The following is a 26,120-nucleotide window of genomic DNA, read 5'->3' as shown; positions in this document are numbered from 1 at the left end:
AGACACATGATTTTATCTCACCATTCTAGACTTTCTAGTTAAATCAAAAGAGTGTATCGGATCTGACTGGACAATGAATTTTGAGACCCAGGGCCGCTCTTTATCCAATTATTCAATTAACTAAAATCAGATTTGAGACTGTGTAAACATGCAAGGTAAAGAGTTCTGAAATATAGTCATGATCCATATATGAAAGAATAAAAAACAGTTTTAAGAGATTGTGCCCTGCAGAGCATAATCTTATCCATAGAAAAAAGTAATCTAATTGAAGCAAAGCAAAACTGGTAAGGGAAAAGAAGAAAATTTATTACTTTGATTACCAGTTACTTCCTAACTTGAACTCTTATCTTTGCTTTCATTTCCAACCGCATCTTTCACCAACTCCAACGGTCTTTCATCAATTACTTCGTCGATTATTCCAAACGCCTTAGCCTCTTCAGGAGTCATGAAATGATCCCTATCCATGTTCTTTGCAATCACGTCAATAGGTTGACCAGTGTGTTTGGAATACAGTTCATTTAACGCATCCCACACACGAACAATCTGCTTTGTATGAATCGTTATATCCTTAGCTTGCCCACTATATCCTCCTGAAGGCTGATGAATCATAACGGTTGCATTTGGCAGCGACCGCCTCTGCCCCTTTGCACCCGCTGCCAAGAGAAGAGAAGCCATTGATGCAGCCTGGCCTAAACAAATTGTGCTTATCGGAGAACGAATGTACTGCATAGTATCATAAATTGCAAGACCTGCATCAAAGATAAATGATAAATGATGGATCACAAAACACATGGGAAACGATATTTGAGACTAAGAAAATGTCAACTCGTCACAAACCAGACAATCATGAGACCGTGGACACTGAAATTAACAGCAACGAGGAGTGGATTTACTAGAGAACTTATAACAATAATTAAAATTTTCTCAAGCTAGTAGCTGCCATACATTTCAGCAGTAGACTCATTGCATGAATCAAGTGATAAAAGCCTCTAAAAGATAGAGGCTTTTGATCGGTGAACAAAAATACCCAAATCCACAGAGGAACCAAAATCGACGAACAACATACTCTACTATACCAAGTACGAACTAAGCAATACAAGCATCGACAAAGTCGCGCCATTTAGCAATTCCATTCCCAATCCAGAATTTTGACGAAGCTAAACATAAGAAGAAGAAAAAATGGAAAATGGAAAGCAAAGCGTACCGGCGGTGACATGGCCGCCTGGTGAATTGAGATACATATGGATCGGCTTCGAAGGATTCTCAGACTCGAGGAAGAGAAGCTGGGCGACGACGACGTGAGAGGTGTCGTCATTGATGGGACCGTTGATGCAGATAATACGCTCCTTGAGCAATCGAGAGAAGATGTCGTAAGCTCTCTCTCCTCGCGATGAATGCTCAATAACCATCGGAATCAGACTGTAGCTTCTTCTCGTAGAGGCCGTGGTTGTCGCCATCAAGGATGGAGCTGATAGCCTCTTGGCGCCGGAAACAAGACCCCTCATCATCGGAATTCAAGCGTTGTTTCTGCTCAGAGAGAGTGGAAGAGTGAATGCTCGAGCAAATGAAACTCGATTCGGGGGTGCTTTCTCGAGGTTAGGGATTTCAGATTTATTTGTACCTTTTTTTTTTCCTCGATTTGTTTTTTCTCTTCTTTTGTTTATTGGGAAAATGATTACAGAGCAAAAATAAATTTCTGCAGATGAACCACAAACACAGCAATCATGAATTTTCACATTAACTACTTCATTTGGTTCAGAAAAACAAAAAATTATACCATTTTTTCGGCTTTGAAAACATAATTTTTTTGCTATCTATCTTCTATGGCAATCACTGTAAGTTTTTTATTACTTGTGAATTCCAACAAAAACAAAAATCCTTTGATGCACTCTCACTCACAACCAATTGCATTCTTGTTTTTAAATTAATGGGCAATACAATGCAATAATAATACACTGTACTTTCTATTTACTCCCTCCATCTACATCTATTAGCTTCTTCCTTTTGGATTAACAGAACCCAAAGAGGACAGTCAATAACGTCACCGAGGAAACCTAACTGACATTAGTCCACAGCCTTTTTGTGTCTCCGACCAGTTAAAGGCTTAGGCAATCCGTCAAAGATAGAGCTCGTCAAGGCTGCTTGTGTGAGCAAATCAGCTTTCAGGGTCCACTTCGAGGTTGGCCATAGTGATGGACCGTTGCTGTTACAGTCCGGTTCTTGCAGACTAGAAGCGCTAAATGATTTCCTCACGCTTGAGAAGCTGTCTCCCACAACAGGAGCTTCCATCAAATTGACTGGTACAGGATTGGAATTACTGGTCTCGGTATCTGCTGACAAGTTAGTTCTGCTTGCTGCTTTGGTTCTCAGAGCTAAACCTTTCCCGGCTATTGCAGAAAACGCGCCGTTGCTGCTTCTGTTCTCCTTCTTCAAAAGCATTTCTGGAGCTCGAGAAGTGAAATCGGCTTCGGATTTTTGGCGTCTTCTCATTGGCTTATCAGAATTCACTTCTCCTCCTGCCTTTGACGGGTTGGACGATTGGTTCACCTCGGCGATAACTGCATCTACCAAGCTTCTCGATTTTCTGTGGTGATTCAAGGGAGTGTTGGTGGCTGGGAAAGGTGTGAGGTACTGATCATCGTCTTGGAGATGAGAAGCTTCTTTATTGTAAACTGCCATCTCTAAACCTTCAGAAGCCCTTCTGTTTCTTGGTTTCAGTCCATAGTAACCTTGCAAGGAGCTCATGGCTGGAGAAATCTTCGTTTCTGAAGGCTTCAGCCTCAAAGACTGGAAGGACTCATATACGTCTTGGAGGTTGCCATTGTTTGCTGATGATGAAGCTTGCTCAGAACAATCCTCTCTGCAAGAAGATTTCATCTTTCAATCATGGAGATAGGATTACTTTAAATGCAAAACCAACAGATTCAAAGCTCTAGTTAAGTGTGTCGATTCCCAACAGAATCTGCTCATTTACAAGGGTCAGTTGTAGCCATTTGGTTTCTTATCATATTACTTAAGCACTATCCAACGGAAACAACTCCTTCGTTAAGCATGTTCTTGGTTTTACAATAACCAGGTTCTATGAGATTGTTTAACAGGTCACAGAGTAAGGCCTTCTAATTAGCATACAAATAAAATATGTAAAACAGAGGATCAAGAGGCTAAAAGTACCCATGATATAAGGAGCCGTTAGATAAGCATGGAGAAGGAGGATGTCTCCCAGGTAATGGTATCCGGAGAGACTTGAGAGCAAACATCTGAAGATCAGTTACAAGCCCATTCAGCTTCGTGATATCTGCAACCTGAAAAATGAAATTTTTAGGATACAAGTAAACAATAAAAGGAAATTAGACCTAATCCAGCACCAAAAGCATAAGCTCAGAAAAATTGCGATAGTGAGGGCTCACGAGAAGAATTGCTTCCAACTTTTAAATTCAACTCCATTATTATCTAAAAAGGTGGCTCTTTACTATTTATTTCTATCGCTTTCGAATACCTTCCTCACTATGTTATAATTCAGAAAAAAAATTCAATTCCTTTATCACTACACGAATTCGACAATCAAATTTTCTGGTGGAAACGTAATAGTTAGAGTCAAAACGCAAAAGCATTTACAATTTCGATCATATCATAGCAAGCTTAATTTACAGCCAAAAAACACAGAAAGTATACCTCAACACCATACTTTATAGCAATGCCGGCGAGTGTATCGAACTTGGAGACCCGGTGTTCGATATAGCCAGCGCCGGTGGAGAAGGAGCAAGTCACGGTGGCGGAAGAAGTCGACGACGGTGGAGAAGAGGTCGGTGACGAGATACGCAGGATTTTGGAAGCAGAGGTCGGTGACGATCGATCTACGAATCCGTAACCATTATCACCACGGAATTTTCTGTTGCTATATTCGAGAGTTCCATTGCAAACAGAAATCCGTCTCCCTCGATCCGTAAGCATTGCTCTATACAATCTAAACTAGATCTGATCAGAATTTTCGGATTCCGGTGAAATCGAAGAGGAAAAGGGGGGAAAAAGCGGAGACGAGAAACGAGGAAGAGACGCTGAGAGATTGAGAAAGAGAGGTGAAAACTCGTGGAGTGAAAAGGGACGAATTTTCTCGTAGGTTCGATGTAACTTTTTCTTGCCGGATTTTCCGGGAAAAACGAACGAGAGATCTCTCTTCCCTCTCGTCGCCACCGGAGCGACACAAAATTATATTCCTTTTATTTCTTTTACAAAAAAACGAAGAACAGATTAATTAATGTGAAAAATAAAACCGCGTTACCATTTATAAAAACAAATAACTGATGCTACAATAAAATAAATAAATTTACACAAAACAAAGTTGATATACATTTACCATTTATTTTATGTTTCTCTTAATGACACGTGATATTAAATTATGGAATCAAGGTTGACAAAAAATTTATTAATATTTGTATATATTTCTCCACTGGATAAACCGTTTTTCAAGTAAGAACAAATATTTGTATATAATTAATTGAATAATGATTATTTGCTGAAAATAACTTATAAGCACAGATTAGATCCAATATCCAACTAACAGTCAAACACTGCTTTCCACAAGAAACAAGATAAACAACTTTATATATTTAATGAAGGGAGTGTACACATTAGTGTAATGCAGTATCAAAACGCAGCAAACGCTTTACAGAGAAGACTGAGACAAAACGATTTCTTGTCAAGCACAATCGTTGCAGCCTTTTTAATTCACCTTTTTAATTGCAGCCTTCTTCATCCAACATATCGGAGCAAGACTCCATCATTGCCAAGCACAAACCCTTTCTTGTCATCAACAAATCTACCAAAACAGATGGAAATTAGTTTGAGCAACGGGTTGAGATGGATCAGGAGGAACTGTAAGCTAGTCAAAAGGCTGTGTTTTGAAGTTTGATTAGAGACTTACTTGACCGCGTAGAGATTAGCTGCGATATTATCAGCAGCTTTGTCACGGTTCCATGACTTGCCTCCATTTCTCGTTCTCAGTAGAATGCCACTGCCTCCTGCTGCCCATGCTTCTTCCTGCAATCACACAACAACAACAAATATTGGTGTTAATATCTGAGCCGAATTCAAAGATTTGAATGATCGTTGCGTAAACTCATGTACCTCTGAGCGATAACCAACATCTAGAATGCCAAAGCCACGGCTTTGAACTGGAACCTCGTCAAACTCCTCTGAGATCTACACAACAATTAATTAAGACAGTGGAGAACAAAGTCAGATATAGAATTGATTGGAACATTGGAAGATAAAAATGTTGAGGGTGAGGAGAAACTTCTAGCAGTACTTACCCCAGTGCCTTTGCTAAGATAAAGTCCTCCTCCACGAACAAGAAGCCAAAGACCACCGTCAGCTCTCCATCCCATGTTCTGAATTCTTCGGGCAACAGCTCTATTGTGTGGTTGCCAGTAAGGCTGCAATGTACCAATGTTATGGTGAATGACGTTTTTAAGAGCAACCAAACACACACATGTAAGACGCATGATTTTGGTAGCCTAGACACCGTACTTGACTCTTCTTACCACTAATTACTTAGATCATAAATCCGATGGATTGATTGTTATACATGCTATACTATACTCTACATTTTATCCAATTAGTGCTAAATAGTCGGCTGAAATGAATTCAGCCATGAGAAAACTGACTGAGCTTGACCAAGTGCTATGTCGCAAAAGGACTATAAGTTTAACATCAGAAGAGATGTTAACTGAGGCTCACCTGCCCAGGCTCCCATGTCAGAAAGAAGTTACCACGGCTCGAAACAGCAACATATTTTCCATCCGGTGAACGATTAACGGCACTGAAGGTTCCCGTGTAGTAACTAGCACCACTGATTCCACTGGAGACTGTTCTGCAAGACCATTAGAAAATACAGAATTAGGGTCTCTATTGAAAATGGTCGAGAAGCACAGTTCCCCAAAAACACAATGCCAGTTCCGAAACATATACATTTCGACTTCCATAACAACTGAATATTTCAAAAACTTGCTCCAAACCTGTTCAATGTAGCTGACACAGTTTCCTGAATAGCAGCTTTCCAGTTATATCCTTTGTTTGAAGTTACATATATAGCACCTTCATCAGTAACCATCTCTGCACTCTTGTCACCAGTCGCCTCTATAAACACCTACAACATTGTAACAAAAGGTTTGACATTCTCATAGACGAAAAACAGCACTAGAAACCCATAATCTCTCAAGGAAACGGAGGAGAAAAAATGCTATATACCATATCTCCGGGAAGCTGAGAACTTAGGGGAATTCTATCCCAATTCTCTCCAGCATCAGCAGTGTACAATAAAATTGCAGGCTTGCCAATGATCCATCCTTCTTTGCCTTTGAAGCTGATTGAATTGAATCTGTAATTGAAATCCTCCTCTTCAGCTGAAGGAATTGAGCGTGGAGCCCAAGTGTTTCCACCGTCTTTGGTCTCTAAGAGAGTCTGCCTCGTTCCCAGTAAAAACCCTAATTGGTTATTAGCAGTAAGTGACACTCTTAAGCTTAAGCTTCTTCGCTCAGAGAGGAAAACGGAAAATGAAGAAAAAACAAAAGAAGAGAGAGAGAGAGAGAGAGAGAGAGAGAGAGAGAGAGAGTTACCGCGGCTGGGATCGTCGGGGACGAAAGCAATGTCGAGAAGAACGACGCCGGGATCGATAGGGAGGAACACTCTTTCCCATTCCGATAACTGTTCATCAGCTTTAGCTTCTTTTACCGGACCGAAAATGGAAGAAAGCGAGAGTGATACTGCCGCAGATTGGTACAGAAGCTGCCTCCGATTTAGAGACAAGGAGGAAGACGAAGACGAAGACGGTGATGGTGAAGAAGCGGAGGCCTTAGGGATGAGACGGTGAGAGATGCGGTTAGGGAGGAATCGAGGAGATACAGAGGGCTTGAAGAGGAGGTAACCGTCGCAGAGTTGCAGAGACGCCATTGAAGCTTGTTCTTCTTATTCTTCTTCTTCTTCTCTGCTCTCTCGCGCCTCTGGAGGAACACATATCCTTTTGGTGTGTATGCTTTCTCTCTCCTTCTTATCTGAGTGGTGGTTATCTAACGTCTACGTAGTCCACCGTTTTTACACATGTCGCCATATGATTGATCTATACACTTTCTTACAATACCATTGTTATGAATGGTTTGATATGCACTTAATTAATATTTTCATAATCGTTTATATTAGTTAAAAAATTTAGATATCTGTAGATTTTAGATGGTAAAAATCTGAATTTTTATATTTAAAACGTTTTGACCGTAAATTTTGTTCAAGTTTTGCCTTAATTTTGTTTCCAGATTATGACCTAGTTAAGTGGAGTATAGTGGGAAAACGACATGATGATCGCGGCTAGGAATAATGTTTTCTTTACTTGAAGAAGATACAAAGTGAAAACATACCCTATACTTATATACACAAGAAAATGTTGTATAGAGGACAAAACCTTTGATAAATAAATGGTGATATTTGGTGTTAATTACGGTCGGAAGATTCGGATAGTTCTTGTGACTTGAAGGCGACAAAAGGGACATCTAGAGACTGAAGCTGAACATACGCGACACAAGACGTGTCCGCATGGGACAATGGTCATGTCCACTTCTTTGATCAGACATATCTTACAAACCCATTGTGATTTCGCGGTCTCTGCTTCCTTCAGGGAAGCCTCTGCTCTCTCCTGCAAGAAAATCAGAGACAATGACATGTCTTTGCTATATCAATCATTATGATCAATAATGTCTGTATTGAGTATGTAGGATTTCGATTGTAACCGAACCTGCTCAAGTATGAATGCTGCTTGAGAGTCCTTGAGTTCTTCTTGAAGTGTTATGGTTCTTTGTAGTAGAGACTGATTCTCCAGTTCCATATTGATTCCAGCTGCAGAGAGCATCTCGTGGACTGCCCCAACTAACTCTTTAGCTGTTACTCGACCATATTGCATTTCATTCATAGGCTGCAGGTGACAAAGAACAAATACAATCAATCTTCCTAAGAACAAGAGACAAGATCAAACTACCACAAGAAAATTGGACATTTGGAGAAAAAAGCAGTATGCATTTGTCTCATTATGTATAATGTCCAAATAGGGGGCAAGAACAAAAGTATAGATGATTGAATCCAACAATTCACGAGAAATGTAACAAACCTGGCTAGAACTTGTTTTGTTAGTTCTGGAACTTTCTGAAGTTTCTTGAGATCTGTCATCAGATACTGTTGGGATCACCTCGGGTAAAGTCGTGGGACCTTCATTTTCAATTGACGTGCCTCGGAAGGAGAAAACTTGAGATGAAAGTAATAAACCAGTCTCTCCAGGTGACATTTCAACCTTAAATCTATAAAGGGCTTGGCCTGCAGAAGGTCGAACATCCTCTGGGACTCTACCGTATCTCAGCTTATCTCCTTGTTGGATTTTCCAAGCAACAATCTCCCCTTTGTAGAATGGCCTCAAAGGGTGAAGCTGTACCTGTACAGCATCCTGGGGCATTATCTCTTGGCCAATAGAACTATCAGCTGCGCCGGTGTTTGTAAGAGCATAAGGGCACAGTCTTAGGCAAGCGGCAATTTCAGTTTCAGATCCCTCAGGACATGAAATTAAAGATCCTATAGGCAGGGAAGTTGGAAAGCCTAAAACCTCGCTCACCACTGTTGCCATGACATCCAGGAAAGAAATGTATCCAGGCGGTTCAGAAACTAAGATAGATGTTCTGTGACGGTTGATATAATACATTGTTCGATGATGCGATTCATTCTCCCATTCAGGAATCATGGACTCCTTCGACACGAGGGTAACGTCTACAGAATTTGGCAGGAGAAGAAATCGAGTGTATATGTTTCTGACGAATTCAATTTTCTCTGCAGCAGATTGAAGAGAATGTTGCACATCTTCAAAAGATAAGTCATCCACGGTTGTGGTCTGACGGCTCACAGTCCATATAGCAGCTTGAAACGATTCGCTCTGCAACTTCCTTCTGATAGCCTTGAGTGATATGGACCCTATGTTGTCTAAGGTTTGAATATATTCAGCACTTTCAAGTTCCTACGTAAAGATGCAATTATTTTGAGATCGTGTCACATCCAGAATATATAATAAAAACAAAAGCATGGGAAGAAAAAAACCGATTACATGCATACCTCAATAACCACATCAGAAAGCTTTCTGACACCCAAATCTAGACAGATCCTCTCCGGAAGACGTGGATGAACAAGTCTCAACCTTGCGGTATCTATGTATTTCACATAGCGTGACCCAAAGGAATCGACGTAAACACAAGATCGTGCATGGACAAGCCTGCAGCCATCATCTGGGACTATCACATCTGATTTAACGGTGGAATCATCGGGTGCCTTTGTCGTATTTATTTCATCGCAGAGAAAATGAAGAATTTCCATAACAGCTCGAAGCTCATTCGGGTTCAGACGCCGATAACCACATACGTTTTGTAATTTGGAGAGGATTTCCTTTGCACCACCAACTGAAAGAACATCGTTAAGTCCCAAATCTTTAAGGATCTTCAGAAAAGGTAGATAGAGACTAGGAAGTTCAAAAGCAAAAGGTGATAGGTTGATTGGTAGGCGAACAAAAAGGGAGCTTCCGCCCACCAAGCGTGTTCCATTTGCAGCTGGTAAAAAGGCCACTTTTTGCAACTCCAAAATATCTGGATGATAGAATTACAAAACCCGGAAAAAATATCACCAGAGATTTCAACTCCAAAATATCTGGATGAAATGTTTCTATCCAATAATGTAAATTGAGTGTTGGATTAAATAGTATACGTACCTGAAGAAGTTAGGGACCCCCAAATTTTTTCCAGGTACTTCAAAACCTCACAAGAAGCATCATCAATGGTCATCACATTTGGATCATTGGGCCAGTGAGCAAGAGTGTCTTCACCACCATTCCGTCCGATTACCTGGACATATTTGATCAGACCTTTCTTCCCATGTCCGTGACAAGCGTACACAAATTTATCAAAGAGAGAAGAAGGGTGTTCGTACCTGTAAGTGTTTAAGAACAGTCGAGAAAATCGGAGGACTTCTTAGGCGAAATGCTGTCCATGAATAGTCAGGTGGAATGAATCGTTGACTTGAAAGAATAGGAACAGAGCTCCAGGCTAGGGGCCAGTCCCGTAAAAGAACAGCTTCGCTGTAACTTGTAAGGACTCTTTTGCCACCTTTTCTGCCACCAATACTTGGGAACCCTGATTCAGCAGGTACGCAAGCAATCTGACCAAGACTGTTGCAGAATGCGGTGCTATAAAAACCAGCAAAGTTTGAAAATATAGCTTCAAGTACGGATCCTGCTAATGTTGATAATTCAACTGAAATATCCTTCTCAGAATACACAAGATCCGTTTCAAAATAATCTTCTTCAGAGGATCTATTACGCTCGATACCCAGAAATTCCACCCTCTTGGCACACTCAAGTATGACATCGGCTTCCGCTGCAGTTCGAAGGCCAGCTTTTCGTAGAATGCGAAGCCAGCCTTCGGAAGAGAATCTTTCTCCAGGAAAGCGTTTTCTTTCACCAAAAAAGACTGACACTAGTAATGTATCTGAAGGATCAAACAGGTCCTTCGGTTTTGACAGCTCAGAGGAGAATTCATCAGAATTTCTAACAAATTTAGCCTCCCTAATAGCTTCAATCACAGTAGAATCGGCTTCTAAATCTAGCCAATTTCCATATAGATAAATTAGTATATCTTCTTGTTCAGATTGAGATCTGCTTTCAAACCCAGCTAACCCAAACCTTACTAAAGTCTGATGATTATGCAACACAGCGACCCCAAGGGCTTGGAGAAAGTGACATTCAACTGAATCTGGAAAATAGCAAAAGCAACATTCATCATATGGTTTGAGGAAGGAATTTCCAGCGATTATGCACAAAGCCTGCCTTTGCAAATGCGTATACGACCCAGTGACAGTCTTAAATATAGGAAGTGAGCTTAGTACTTCAAGTTCATATGATTGATAACTTGAGCCACTGGAAGAGAAATCATTAGCCAAAAGGGTAAAAAGCTCATCACGGCCAGACATGGGGAAGGAAGCGATACCAACAATGTAGCCAGCTCGTTTTCCTTCAGCAAGCTTGGAGGCAATCGCTTGGCCAAGTGACACGCTTGATGAAGGCAGACACTTGCTTCTCTCAGCACAATCAATATATGCAGCATCAAAAACAGGTATGTTGCATTGGTTAAGCAGTACAATCAGCCAAGGATGCTCTCTCTGTGCTAGGTCGAAGCCTGAAACATAGTGTTGTACTAACTCAGATAAAGAACCATCACTTACTGATGTTGACGTCGTGGGCATATCACTATCTCTCTGATGCATATCAGCACCACTTCTAGAGATTGGCTGCAAAGGCGGTGGTGGAAAGAAGATCAATTGTCTCTCCCTTACACGGCATAAAATAGGTCTGCCAAGGAATGCAGGAATCAAAGGCCAGTCCGAAAAGAGAGAGAGCTCATCTGCTGATCCATTAAAATTCTTCCAAAAGAGCCTTATCCATTCAGGCGAGGGACCACTATCATCACTAGAACTGGATGTACTTTCCCACGAAAACCATGGTACAACATTCGATTCCGAGATATAATTAACCCAATGGTCATGAAAAAGATATTTCATATTACTGGCCAGTAAAGGAAGAGACCAGCTCCTTAACTTTAAAAATGCTTGAACTGAAGACTTCAAGAATATGTCAGCCAAGCTCGATCTGTCAAACACTTTTGGATGGATAAATTGTGCAGATACAGGCAACATTAATGCCTGCTGCTCCTTGTTTCCCAACCATAGCTCAGAAATACCCAAACGTGTTAAATGATTTGTTGCAGTCGGGCATGGTAATCCTTTAAGTTCATTAATTGCAGATAGAAACCTCGGGTCAACATTACTATATCTACTATTACTATTTCCAGCACGGCCAATATCTTCAACAACAACTCTACCAAAATCAAACAACGCCTTCCCTAGGCTTGTCATCATTTCAAAAGCATCACTTGAGCCAGCCTGAGCTTGAGTAGGCATCGACATTGCAGCAGAAGTATTGTTTCCTTCTTCTATGTTATCCGGGTTAAGTGCTCCACTGAATTGAATATCTGAGAGACAATATTCAAGTACATCAATATAAGTATCAACAGATCGGAGATCAATAGATGCAGATGACTTCCTAAGAAGATCGCGAACCATCTTTGGTTTAACTTCTCGAACCGGAATCCCTACTGCCTGGACTTCAGCCAACAATTCCCAAGGCACGGAAAACACAGGGTAATGCTCCTTCACAAAGCTGCAAACTGTAACAGGAAGCAAATTAACAGCAACCTCACTACCAGGTTGTGTTAGAAACATACCCTCTTCAGCCTTGACCAAATTTCCTGAGTAAAGCTGCCATAGAGGAAGCTCAGCGACCCGAGCATAAAACGGCCTTATAACTTGTTCAACCAAACATTCCCACTCTGGCTGGAGCACTTCTGTTGCTAGAGCACCGTCATGTTGGGTAAGCAAAGCATGTTGATTAGATCGTGGCCAGAAGGAATACAACTGATGACCATATGATTTAAGAGAAAGGGCCAGCTGACGTGCTGTACTTGACTCAATTGAAGAGCTTGAATGTTCTCGCCTTAGCCTTTCCATCTCCACCACTATTTCTATGTAAGAATCGCGAACACATGACATTAATTCTCTGTTCCATGCATCAATCAATTTCTCTCCAGCATCAAGCTGTGGCTCTGACATAGCTCTCTCATTCAGATTTTTGAAGAGAAAACGACCACAATTATTCCGAATAAGGAAGCATCCAAGGATGGTGACAGGTAGATTCACACTACCAGACAAAGGCAAAGGAGACATTATGGGGCTGGCTGGATGAACATCAACAGGACGACCATTTCGAGATACATGTGCAGCAACTCCAGCAACAGGTGTCAAATTGTACGCTAGATACCTCCTGCATATAAGTAATATTTCAACAACATATAGAGACACGATAACCTCTAGTACACTCATCACATCAGCTAGGGTTTGAAAAAAACGTGAGTAAATGGAATTCTTTTTTTCTTTTTTTTCATAATAAAACAAAAAAAAAACTTAGTTTCCATATACTTGTGCCATACTAATTATTTTGTTATCAAGTATGAAAAGTGACTTGCACAGTGCACTGATTGTGTTGCTGCCCATGATTTTGATCAAAATTTGTAATATTTCAAATTTAAAAAGATGGATTAAACGTCTGAAAGAGATCATTGAGAGGTTACTTCCAGAAGATTTTACGTTGAGTAATAGTTAACAACTTCGTACCTGTCAAGAGCCATGTTTCGTGATTGTCCAGAGCCCATGCTAAGAACAACAAGCCATCTATCCAGAAGTTTATTTTCTCCTATTTGAAGGTTAACCTCTATTATGTGTGATTTAACAGCAGAGCTTGAGCTACTAAACAACCTAGAAAGTTGAAACTTTCTCCATTTTTTCTCCGAGAAAGGATTCCTCATGATAGCTGATGCTGAATCAATATGCAGCGCGTAGTCTTGATGTGGTTCTGCATTTCCTTGCTCCCATGTGGAATATGAAACCTGAAATTAACAAATATTTGCCAAGTTTTCTTAAGTTCGATCATATCCATCTGCTACATAGAATAGACATCAAATGACTAAAACGAGATGCAGGATGATAAAACAAGAATCATTTCACAGAATACATTACGCAAGTTAACATTACACATGTACAGAGTTCCATACAACCAAGGAAAAATGTCGAACCTCACTCATTCCTCATATCTGAAGCTCAACTGTCTTATATCTATCCAAAATATCCAACAGTCAAAAGACAGTTAAAAGAAATTTCCAACATATGGAAGAATGCCGAACACATTTTATTTTGAGATTCTGCAAATTCAAAAGGTCCAGACTAATCATGTTTTCTATACGATACCTAAGCGAAAATTCTCAGCAAATAAAAAGGCCTCAGAAAAATCTATCTAGATTAGAAGTTCCTTACTTCGTAACTACCTGTTATATAACGACAACAGGGTAGCCTGCGTTCAAGGTTATATTTTGTATTAAAGTTTTAAATTTAATAGCAATCTACTGCCAGGAAAAGAATTCAATGACGCCTAGGGTGGTGTAGATATACATATTATTATACCTGCGAAACTGACTTCAAGAAAATGAGGATTCGGGAGGCATTCTCCAAAAACTGGTCAGCGATTTCCTTCACTCTATATAACCCCGCCTCAATCCCATCTTTCAATATTTCAGATGATAAAGGCATCCGAATAATGGTAGAATCTGTCAATGACCATGCCTTATCTTGGCCAATTAGCATGGGATTAAATTGATCAGTGAATCGCTCGACCAAATTCGTACCTAAAAGAACAATAGCACTAATTAAACGGTAAATTCAAAGAAAGAGAACTGAATAGAATCCAATAACTTCTTTATCAAAATAGGGTCGAAATGGAGCTTTGACTAAATGATAAGTACAAACAAATCACGATAAGACAAATGTGAATTAAGCTAAAATATGATCCCTCACAATCACGACCAATGAACAGAAAACTATCAATTTAGGGATGAGTGGTCTTTCCCCACAGGGACCAGTTACTAAATAATTACGGTTAATTTAAAAATCTTGGCTACCACGTTGTCACGCGACTTTAGCATTGGGAAGGGAGAAGTAGGATAGCAACATCAGAAGTTCGTACCTATCAAGGAGAACATCTTTCCAGCGGGAGCCTGAGTCGTGGATGCAGAAAGGGTCGCTCCTCGGGGATCAAACATGTAAAAGTAGCCACCAGAAACAATATAGAGAAGATCACACATGAAGTAACAGCTAAGAAGGCCCAACCCATAGTTGAGAGTTTCACCCTTAACTCTCCACTGTGAAAGAAGCTGAAGACTACAAACCTCCTCTCTGGTCAATGTAGCCCCTTCTAATATGGCAACTAGAGCAGGGCCTTGAAATTCACCTGACAAAAGAGAGCCCATTTATAAGAGGGACAAGGTAGATAACCCTACAATATACAAAAGAGATACTCAACACGCATTTAAAACCAAACAACAAAGAAGCTTGTATCCCGTAGAAGCTCAAGATCTTTTTGGTATTGCCGTATTGGAAATGTTATCCACCTTAGATAAATCCGCCATTCTCCGAAATCGAAAGAGAAAGCTTAGAGCAAAACGACAAATAAAACAAGATCTAAAGAACATAATAGAATCAACTGAAAGGTTAGTAATGAGCTCAAAGCATTGATTACCTAAATTATGCTGCAGCAATGACTTGCGAGAGTGCTCTCTCTTGTCAAAGATTATGTGCAGCTTTTTAACCCTGCAGCAATCAGCTAACTCAAGAAGATCGAAAAACAAGAAATCTTTGCTGCCATATAAAGATAGAAGCTCGTTCAATTTTGTGAACTCCATACAAGGAAGATCTTGGGTAATATCATTATCCACCAAGGAGATACAACGAAGAGACTGTATTCCCAATCTATTAGCCATGTCATTGTTGATGCTAGGATGCACAAACCTTTTCCCAGAAAGAGAACTGCTGTCCACCCATGGTGCATCATTATAAACAAGATCCTCCAATGGGACCAAAAGTCCAGAGATATCAGGAACTAGCAATAAATTTTTATCACAATCTTGTGATGTCTCGGAGAAACAGTCTGCAATGGCTTCAAGAACACAAAGGACAAAATATATCTGTTCGTCTGTTAACGGTGATCCTTTGATATCATTCTGCAAGTGTTGCAGAGTGTTCATATAATCTGCCGGATCAAAATTAAGCCTCACCCCTAGTTCTAGAAGCAGTTCCTTAAAGTCCGATAATTCTGAAGGGACAACATATAGATAAGGGGTAAACTTCACTGGAGAATCAAAAGCAAGAACATCAGCAGAGACAAAATCATCCCCAAGCCACACCCAAGGAACACCATTTAGTGCTGATGTAAGAGCATGAAAATCATTTTCCCTAGCATGTTCTTGCAGTCTCGTATAGAGTAGAGGAATTTGACTTTGTAACATGCTCTCAAAATCAGGATTTATTGACGAACGAGACTTCTGTTCTTTATACGACTTTGATATCTCAATTAGTTGTCTGCACAGGACATCAATTTTTAAACAGTCCATCCACCCAAATTTCTGAAGTAGATATGATGAATGGCACTCACCATCCAGCAAGTGCATTGTGGCAGACACCAAAAACATCTGAGACTTGGGTCTTACTCTATCTGGAGATGCCACCAAGTTACTAGATTCAAGCCATGGAATTCCTTCTATTGGCGGATCAAGAGAAATAGGACACCATGGGATAGACCTCAGTTGACACCAAAACTCATCCTCGGATTGTTCAGTGAGCAAGTTCCCGAGATAGCTAGTCTCGGTTTCATATTCAGGATAGGTTTCTCCATCAGGCGAGTCTTCACTTGTCATGGACATTAGATTTTGTGATTCATCATGGCTGGCTTCACCTGTCTTGGATGATAGTTTGACAGATAGAGTTTTGATATGGAAAAATAGTCTTCTTGCATATCTCGATGCTTCTAGATCTCCTGAGTCGTGTAGAATTGACACACTTCTAGCAGCATCCAAATAGGCAGAGCAATCCAGAGTTGTTCTAAGTCCAAGACCAACCAAGGCATCCAGGATCTTAGAATCTAAGAATTTATCAGAAGGAAAGTAGACTTCTTTGTGAAGAAGCTCCTGTAGCCCAGGAACACGAGGATCATATAGCCTGAAAACAGAACAAAAGTATGAAGACAACTATAAAAATTCCATTTGCTGTATAGAGTGTGTAAATGTTAACAAAGATAGCTAATATCAAGTCGCTGATGTATTCTGTGATTATCATATTCAACGTATTAGAATAAGAGGTAATAAGATAGATAAACCTGGAAGGTTGTTGCCATAATCCATTAGCTGCGAGAACAAAAGGGGTTGTAGATAATGCACACTGAAGGGAAACATCATCGGCGACCAGCTCATATAGATCATGCAAAATGGCCAACAAGGCTTCTTGCTGAGAAAGGAATTCAGACATACGATTAAGTACACAAGCTTTGTAAAATTCCATTCTCGAGGGCTCTTCTATTTGTAAGTATCTTTTGAAGATGGCTCTTTCCCTCTCTGAGTCTAAGCGTACAAAATCATCATCCAACAGATCCTCTCTGATGCCATCAGGTTTTAGCCACTTAACTGGGCAGTTCAAACTCACAAGTTTTCTGTTTTTGTACGACTCAAATATGGGGAGGTGTTTGATGGTCTCCAAGTGGACATCATTCATTTGTCCACCAGAAAACCACTTTGACTGAAGAATAAAATTCCGTAGCTCATGCAATTCTCCTTCTGAAACATTACGAAAAATCCCCTTTATGTTTTCTTGCCCACCAGAAACCGTAAGAAGTGCATTCAAAATGCCCGCTGCTGTTGGTGGCTGAACAAATGTTTCCAAGTGAGGGTGCTCTATTGGAAGCTCACGATTTAAGAACCGGCATCCACATTTCAGCAATAATGAAGACATGTTCTCGCTCCAGCCATCATCTCGAATAACGTTTGAATTTACAGTTAGTTTCATGAGACACTGATCTTCAACTGGCAATATGGGCCACTTAGAAAATATTGAGAGGTCATCACAAGATAACTTAAGATAGCTCCACAGTACCCTTAGCCACTCTACTGTCGGATGTCCTTGTTGGCCAGGTGTCCAAAGTATCTTTTCTGAGAGATGCCAATCTGCTGGCAGTAGCTTAAAAAAGAGCTTCTCAAGCAAACTGCAAGAGAGAAGACATATGCATGATTCTTCGCTTTGTGCTACAGCCAACAGCTTACTATAAATTCCTTCGGTCACTTCACGGTCAACGAGCTGGTTAGGAAGTGAATCCTTCAAAAGTTCATACCCATTCTCTTCTGCGAAAAAAATTCTCTCGGCAGTCTCATTCTTGTTAAAAGTCGTAAATGAACCATCAGCAAGAGGTAGCAGGGGTAGACCATAAAGAAGATCAGCCATGAAAGGAACTTTTAAATCAAGAAGACAGTATTCTAGTGCCAATACCAAGCCATGCCTATCCCTAAACTCACGTTTTCGCCGGGTCAAAAGGGTCCTTAACAATTGGGGTGTCATAAAATGCAAAGATGAACAGGCCTCTCCGAATCTTTCCGCAACTGACTTTGAGATATTAATAACAGGGAGGCCAGCGTCTGCAAGGACATCAACTAGCACCTCTGCCTTAAGAAAGCTGAAATCAGGGTATATTGCTTGCTTAGTTGAAATCCATTGGCCCCCTCTTGCTTTGGTATATAATACACGAAGTCCGTTATTCGCAACAAAACTGTAGAGCTTCCGAACCAAGGATGCCCAAGGTTCTGCTCCTAGAGTTACTGGCCAGACAGAGAAGAACAAATCACATGGACCAAGTTCAGATGCAATTTTTTCAAGCAAATGACCATAAGCTGGTACAACAACTTCCTCGATCAAGTAAAGATTCCAATCCGACCGTACTTTTCCATCCCCTGCCATGTCATTACCAAACCAAAGATCCCTCCTGTTGGATGACAATTCAAAGTATGCATTGATATGCGCCGGGAGGCCAGTAGTAATAGGTAAAGGCAGAAAGCAGAAAGCACGCCCCCCAAAAGTTCTTCTATTCTGAACTGAAATTGCGGATGGTCCAAATATATCAGAATTGCTAGCAGCCATGTTCTCTACATTATCACTCTTGACAGAATTTATAAGCACGGCAACACTAGCCCATGGTATCAACTTATGGGACAATTCTGGAAGGTTCAAGTGCTTTTTACTTACCCCAGCATTCAGACATTCACCTGTTATCCATCCATGTGAAGTACAGCCCGAAGAATCTTGCTCGGTCACCACAATCTTCTGGCATTTATATGGAACATCTTTAACCACAGTGCTGCTTAGTTTTTTTAGTAGCTGATCTTTATTCATTCCAGCAGAAAGATTTTCATCAAGTAGACTAAACACTTGACTAGATGGCTTTGGTTCAGTATCTTTGCCAACATGGTCATCTTTGCAAACGCGATGCAGTAACTGCATTTCATGACCAGCTCCCTCCTTAATAAAAATGGATACCGATTTTACATTCCGCAGGAAAACTAAGGCCTCCGAAACTACACCAGAAAAGGAAGTGAAGAGGGATAACACGTCTTCAGGAGCATAGATTTCTTTCTTTATTTGGCTTCTGGGAGCAGCACTTGCGTTTCTAAGAGGAAACCGAAAGAGTGTTCCAGGAAATGTATGCTCTAAGTCACAACCAAGATGCAAGAATGGTGCAAATTGATCAGGAAACTGATCCAATATATTTCTTCCCGCAAATTTAATCCGCAAGCCTGGGTGAGTTGGAGAGATACCAGGTAAATGATTGGCATGAGGATCAAACATAACAATGTTTTCACCAGAAACAAATGCCGGGATATCTGTGAAATGATAAACACAGTTAAAGCCCAGCCCAAATCTTCCAATCGCAAAAGGTTTTTCAAGTTTGCTTGCTTGACCAATGCGTGAGATTGCATACATATCTTGTTGTGTAAAAACCGAGTCGTTGAAACAATACAGAGCAGGGCCTTGCCAATCTGCCATTTCAGGAGAGAGGAGTGAAGAAGTCCCATAATGAGTCCTATCCAAAAGGAATGTCACCTCAGAAGCTCCTGCATCTTCCGCGTTTTGAACCAGCTCAAAAAGAATCCCAGGCCCATCAGCATACATCTCTAGTATGTGTTTAAGTCTGGTGGTCAATGCCTCATGCTGTCCAAAGGCCTCAGCAGCTCCAGATAAACTAAAATTCATTGAATCAGCGCTTTCCGCCAGCAAGACTCTACGAAGTGAGCGAACACCAAGTTTCTCTGCTACCTCATTCGATATGTTACCGTGGACAAATTTTTGCGTTGTTCTTTTTGCATTCAATAGCATTGTAGACTCGGCACTAAATGAGCTGTTATGATTGTCTGAGGCGGTCAACCATGGAGCGTCATTATAGACCAAATCACTTGAAGGGAAGAGTCGACCAGAAACATCAGGTAAATAGATTGTGACTCTGTCAAGAAATTGCGCTTCAGCCAACTGCTGCGCAATTAGCACAGCTGCCCTCGTTTCTTGTGGATCCAGAGGTGAAATACCTTTCCTTACAGCTATTCTAGATAAAACATCAGCATAATCAGATGGAGTTAAAAATTCTCGAACACCAAGTTCAACGAACAATCCCCTAAAAACAGCTAAGTCGATAGGTATGACACGAACGTAGGGAACTAGATGAAGAGGGCCATCAAGAACAACCTCACTCAAAGTTGCGAATCCATCCCCTACCCAGATCCAGCGACTACCTTCAAGTACAGCCTTAACTATGTCCATCTCATCTGAACCAAGTAAACTTGCAAGAATTGAGTATATCTTTGGCATCGCCAAAGCTAGTTCCTGCCGAAGAACCTGATCAATCAGAATTTCATTGTTCTTTCCAAGTTCAAGCAACTGAGCCGCAATTGCACTTCCTCCTGGATGTGATAACCACCCCAAATTATATGCAAGAGCTGTAGAAGAACATTCACCATCAAGTATCCGCATGGATGCAGACACAAGCCACATATCTGTTTTCGGACGTACAAGCTTCGGAGGAGCAACAGTAGATGTCACAACTGGCCATGGTAAAGTTTGAAATGGAGCAGACACTAAAACGGGGCACCAGCAAATCATTTTAAGTTCACTCCAGAACTTAACAAGGTTACATGTCAGATTTCTTGGTCTGAAAGCCGTCGCAGCTCTTGAAAAAATCCTGTTTATAGCTCCATCATCTTCACTCGACTGATCAGGCAGCCACTTCACAGCATTGACTTCTAAAAATGAAAAAAGCACTTTACCTCGTGTATGAGCCTTTTCCAGATCCATGTGCATCACCCGCTCCACCAATCGTGCACTCTCTAAAATTGTCTCAGGAGAAACAGTTGTTCTGAGGCCCAAACCTTGAAGCATCTCCAAGATCGCAGATCCCTGGAATCTACTACCAGGGAAACAATCTGAATCTTCCAACAAAGCATATAACTCTTCATTACGAGGATCGTATAAAACAGATGGGCGTTTAAGAGGACCATTTACAGTTGGAACAAACTCTAGGTTCTGCAATTCTTCCCTTAAGAATCTATCTTCCATACACAGTTGTGGAAGATTCTGTAAAATAGAAACCATCACCTGATCACGAATTTCAGGTTGCAAAACTTCAATTCTGTTGAAAACATTTTGTCTGTAAAAATGACTTTTCCTCATTCTCTCAATGCCATAATACCTCTGCAAAATATCTTCTTCGCTGCCTTGACAGCTAAGAATAAACTCACATCCTAGAAGACAGGCAGGCACATCTAATGGAGGTAAGTACTTAGGAGGATTAACAAGATCAGAATAATCAGATTCTTGATCACATATATCTCCATACACACGATAAATGGGCAAATTCTTGCAGATTCTGAGGTATAGATCGCCAATCTGATGTCCTATGTGCCATTTTGGATCCAAAAGAAAATTACGAAGCTCATCCTTCTCTTCAACATTCAAATTATAAATTAAATTTTGTACCCCAACCATATCCGAAGAGGCAGCATCAAAAACGGATTCTAAGACGCCTGTGTAACTAGCATCCGAAACAAAGGAGGACAAATCTGAATGTTCAACTTTAAAATTGTTGTTTAATATTTTGCTACCAATCTTCTCCAAGACATTTCTGACTGCATCGGCAAGCTTCTCCGCGTTGATCAATTTTGATTGCGGAGAGGCTATATACAAATAGCCAGATGTGGATGGCAAGATTGGCCAATCACAGAATAATGAAAGGCTCTGACACTGTTTCTCAAGATATTGCCAGAAGATAATAAACCATGATGACGAAGGATGGTCTGGGTTGGAATCTGGATGCCAGGAAATCTTGGTTCTGTATTTCCATTCAGCAGGTACAAGCCTTGGAAATAACTGAAGCAAACTTTGGATACTGAAAATTGTAAGATTTGCTGTTTGTGACTCTGCAATGGCAAAAAGTCTGCTATATAAACCTGGAGGAATGTTCCTATCAATTACTCTGTCATAAACTTTCTGTAATAGCATATGCTCCAATTCGTCACAAATAAAATAGGAGACACCTTCTGCACTTTCGGAAAAGAAGCCAAAGTCATCATTTGCTAATGGAAGTAGCTTCAGGTTGCTGGCTTGAGTGCAAACACTATCATCAGTCAGATCATCCAGGCAGTACTCCAATAACACTAGCTTCGAAGATTTTTTCAAAGAGGAGAGCGTTTTGCATCCTTTGAGAAAGTTGCGCACTCTATCCGGAGTAACCACTTTTGGAAGAAAAAAAGAAGGTTGCTTCAAAAGCATATCAAAAACTGGTCTTGGGAGGCACACGATAGGCATTTCAAGCTGCAGCAAGGCATCACCAAGTTCTTTGCTCCTTGAAAATTCTTCATCATGAAGGTAAGCGTCGGCAGGGGATACCCATTTCCCCCCTTCAAGATCCGAAAACAGCACAGGAGCATTGCAGACGTTTTTGTAAATTTCCTCAACTAAAATGCTCCATGGTGCTTCAAAAGATCCACTTGGCCATAAGGAGTAGTAAGAATCCCTGGGATCAAGCACTTCTCTCAAACAAAGAAGCAATCGTGCAAAACTGGGTGCTACCACATCTTCCAGGAGAAGCCTATTCCACGCTGAACGAACTTTCCCACTCCTGTCCATATCTTCGCCATACCAAATTCCGCGACGATTTGATGACACCTCAAAGTATCCGTTGACTTGTACCGTCAATCCAGTTCGTACAGGCAATGGAAGAAAGCAGAAAGCATGCCCAAGCTTTAGGAAATTATTCTGTCAAAACCATACGAAGACAGAGTGAACGTAGTAAGGTCTCCAAAAGACATATGAGAAAAATCCAATCCCAAAAGCAGTTACAGATAATCGAAAGCATGCAGCAGAAATATATGAAATACCCGCAACCGTTAGGATGAAGGAATACTAAAATAAAATAGATAAATAAGCGCAATTGTATACAGTACTGCAACATGGGAAGAAATTACTACAGATGGCAAAAAGGCACAATTAAAATCGCACAGTACCTCTGATGAATCATCCGATATGCAAGCTGCAACTGAAGCCCATGGTAGCAAATGAATATCATATTCTATGGAAGCAGTGGCGGCAAACGAACCAATTCTGCTAGACGCTGATGCCATTGTTTGAACTATGTAAAATCTGTCTGTTTTTCGTTTACTTTGGCTTCCATTTACAGACTCGCTTAAGAATTCCAGAGTGAATGAATCCATCTCCCTGTCTCCAGAAATAGATGTCTTCGACAGTCTAAGAACTGCCTGCCGATGCCACACAGTATCATTATTTGGTGAGCTGACCGAACATGAATAAATTTTTTTGGGCTCTGGATCTCCAGCATCCCATGTGTACATCTCAATGGATAATACACATTTAAGAAAGAGCAACGAGAAAACGCCCTCCTCGAAAAGTTGATCAAACATCAAAGAAATGTCATCTTCAAAGTAGGCTTGCCTTGAGAGCCTACTAGAAGCTGCCTGCTCTGGGCTCCTCAAAGGGAAACGGAATAAAGTACCATGAAAAGGATTTTTCATGTCACAGCCAAAGGTACAGTAAGGAGTAAACTGATCCTCATACTGAGAGAGAGCTGAGGAACCAACAAAATCAATTCTCTTCCCTGGATTTGCTGCAGAAATATTTGGAAGATAAGCACCCTGAGGATCAAACAATACCACGTATTTTCCACTCACAAAAGAAGGTATATCAGTCAAATGGTATACCGAATTGAAGCCAACCCTATAATATCAAAGTCAGAACAGTTATCAGAAAACGAGGGAAGATTATGAAAGTAAAAAGAGAAGATAAATACATCGCTAGGCAAATAGCAAGACATCAAATCTACGACACAGTGAGATTGACTTAAACACATACTTAAGAAGTTGCGATGATATTAAAAAACCCCAAAACTTACATCTTAGACACAGCTAATTAGTGCATTGGATCATCGTTTCACTAGTTAGTTAAAAGAAGTCAATCGCTGTATTCGTAAGCAAGAAACGAAGAAAACAGTGAGAGTAATTTTAGAGAGAAGGAATCCGAAATTTACCCAAATCGACCAGTCTTCCAAGCCTGGCCGTGCTTGCCACTCCCACCAATTCTGGAGATACTGACGAAATCCTCCTCGGTGAAAACAGCATCATTGTAGGCCAAGAGAGAAGGACCCTGCCACTGAGCCAAAGAGTCCGATAGCAGAGAACCCGACCCGTGAACCCGGCGATCAAGGCAGAGGCGTACCCGGGTAGCTCCGGCGTCATCGGCGTTCTGTATGAGCTCCTTGAGCACGGTGGTTCCCTCCGGATAGTTCAACAAAACCTCCCGAATTCGTCGGGTCAAATCCACCTTCTGCCCAAAATCTTCGAGAAGAAGTGAATCCATCTTCGATTATAAATGTTCTCTTTGTTGCAGGAAGGTCATATCCCCATGGATATAAATAAAGAAGATGAGCTTACGAAGGCGGTCTTTGATCTCGAAGAATTTTGGATGCACCGACTCAGGAGTGTAAGCTTGAAGATCAAAAATGAGAAAACATCACAAAGTGAAGGAAAAGCTTTTACTTGACAGGAAATTCCAGAATTTTGACTAATTGATTGATGTCGGATTTTCATTAACGTGAACAAGGAAAAAAAAAAAGACAGAAACTGTGCGTCTCTACTGGGCCTGTAAATTTAAGCCCTATTAAGACTGAGAAAAATGGAGCTATAATTTTTGATTTTTTTTTTTTCGGACGGTATTAGTGCCATGGCCCATGGGGATGCTTGTTTTCGGAAGCCTGTGGTATACTTACAACTACTTCAAAGGCAATGAGCAACACAAGAACCAACATAAAGGAAACGACGGTACTACAAAATAGTTTCTTAAGACATAAATTGACGTCGTTACGAACAAAAATAAATTGTGGACTAAAGAAAAAATATATAATAATAATAGTAAAGGTGCATAATTCCGAATCACCACTCCCAAATTATATAAATGTATCAATTGTATACGTGGTAACCAATGGACGAAGCATTTACATTGAAAATTAATAAAGTTTTATATAGTTGATCGATCACTATTCCTTAACCATTGTCCCACAAAACAAAAATATATCTAAATGGTGTGCATATTTGTAGGGTGTATTCCTATTTCGCTATTTCTGGTTTGTGATTTTTATTACTTTCCAGTTAAATTTCATCTTAAAATATAGGATTTTATTTCAAAAAGGAAAAAAATAGCTAAAGAACAGAAAAAGGGTAAAAAACGGCTAAAGCCGGCTCTTTATCTAAAGCAAAAGTAGAATTACTCATTACTTCATTTAGATGTCTCTCTTTTCTATTTCATAGCCGTCAATGGGGGTGGGAATGTGGGATAATAAAAAAAAATATAGACAAAAAAACATTACAATTGGGGAAGAAAACACAGTATTTGGTTATTTGTGGACTATTTGAATTATAGTTTAATAAAAATGATGTCGTTGATGTTTTGTGGTTATCTGTTTAACCTCCGGTTTGAAACCATTGAACTAGTTGTTTTCGGCCATCGCTTTTGCTCTCGACTAAAGGATAATTTTGCAAAATTTGCAAAATTCAAAATTAAGTTTACCCACGATTCCAGCTTATAAATATTTTTTTTTGGTTGAAGCTTATAAATAATTTTCATTTGCACAAAAAAAAAATATCATGATTTAACTTTGAATTGATGGACATGAAATATCTATTTTATAAAAATTCGGTATATCTCACAAGAGCTTAACACATCAGATTTTTCTTCTTTATGACACATTAACATTGATAAAAAAATATAAAAATTAAATTAAACTATTCCACTAATTTTAGATTTTCTAAAAACATGAATATTTTTTCAAAAACCAAAATCACACTAAATTTCAATAGAAGTCAATTTTACTACTCTAATCAAAATCAATGACTCAATTCTCTACTCATATATAATTTGCTATAATCCTTCGGAATTATAAAATCTTATCTTCTTTAGAATCAGAATTATAAAATCTTATCTTCTTTAGAAAAATACAAGTGTCTTACTCCTTAATGATTAAA

General features: G+C 40.1%; 4 protein-coding genes across 6 annotated transcripts; all 4 read right to left on the bottom strand.

The window, feature by feature from the left end:
• Positions 1–112: 112 nt before the first annotated feature.
• LOC18013455 (ATP-dependent Clp protease proteolytic subunit 2, mitochondrial) lies at positions 113–1,622 on the bottom strand. The gene is made up of 2 exons (XM_006394520.2): positions 1,205–1,622; positions 113–749 (listed from the first exon to the last, which is right to left on the bottom strand). The coding sequence occupies exons 1-2, from the start codon at positions 1,506–1,508 to the stop codon at positions 331–333; spliced, it is 723 nt and encodes a 240-aa protein (XP_006394582.1). The 5' UTR covers positions 1,509–1,622; the 3' UTR covers positions 113–330.
• Positions 1,623–1,876: 254 nt separating this feature from the next.
• Positions 1,877–4,220, bottom strand: LOC18013454. Its single transcript, XM_006394519.2, has 3 exons — positions 3,673–4,220; positions 3,172–3,302; positions 1,877–2,860 (listed from the first exon to the last, which is right to left on the bottom strand). Exons 1-3 carry the CDS (start codon positions 3,949–3,951, stop codon positions 2,065–2,067), a joined length of 1,206 nt encoding a protein of 401 aa, XP_006394581.1. The 5' UTR covers positions 3,952–4,220; the 3' UTR covers positions 1,877–2,064.
• Positions 4,221–4,537: 317 nt separating this feature from the next.
• LOC18013496 (photosystem II stability/assembly factor HCF136, chloroplastic) lies at positions 4,538–7,026 on the bottom strand. Its single transcript, XM_006394518.2, has 8 exons — positions 6,615–7,026; positions 6,247–6,482; positions 6,015–6,145; positions 5,737–5,869; positions 5,310–5,432; positions 5,125–5,199; positions 4,922–5,037; positions 4,538–4,816 (listed from the first exon to the last, which is right to left on the bottom strand). Exons 1-8 carry the CDS (start codon positions 6,946–6,948, stop codon positions 4,750–4,752), a joined length of 1,215 nt encoding a protein of 404 aa, XP_006394580.1. The 5' UTR covers positions 6,949–7,026; the 3' UTR covers positions 4,538–4,749.
• A 329-nt stretch (positions 7,027–7,355) lies between these two features.
• LOC18013489 (sacsin) lies at positions 7,356–24,635 on the bottom strand. Of its 3 annotated transcripts, none has more exons than XM_006394517.2 (13): positions 24,131–24,635; positions 23,094–23,820; positions 16,880–22,845; positions 15,248–16,722; positions 14,696–14,959; positions 14,137–14,357; positions 13,294–13,565; positions 10,000–12,943; positions 9,782–9,914; positions 9,136–9,659; positions 8,150–9,040; positions 7,781–7,957; positions 7,356–7,681 (listed from the first exon to the last, which is right to left on the bottom strand). In XM_006394517.2, the coding sequence occupies exons 1-13, from the start codon at positions 24,457–24,459 to the stop codon at positions 7,484–7,486; spliced, it is 14,121 nt and encodes a 4,706-aa protein (XP_006394579.1). In that variant the 5' UTR covers positions 24,460–24,635; the 3' UTR covers positions 7,356–7,483. The 3 variants fall into 3 exon arrangements, 2 of the variants coding, with proteins under 2 accessions (XP_006394579.1, XP_024006695.1); XM_024150927.1 differs by having other exon boundaries at positions 23,094–23,710; XR_002897621.1 differs by lacking the exons at positions 7,356–7,681; positions 7,781–7,957; positions 8,150–9,040 and having other exon boundaries at positions 9,190–9,659; positions 9,782–9,889.
• Positions 24,636–26,120: the final 1,485 nt, after the last annotated feature.

Source organism: Eutrema salsugineum, unplaced genomic scaffold (genome assembly GCF_000478725.1).
Source record: "Eutrema salsugineum unplaced genomic scaffold, Eutsalg1_0 scaffold_6, whole genome shotgun sequence".
Taxonomy (NCBI): Eukaryota; Viridiplantae; Streptophyta; class Magnoliopsida; order Brassicales; family Brassicaceae; genus Eutrema; species Eutrema salsugineum.
This window is presented reverse-complemented; position numbering and strand designations above follow the sequence as displayed.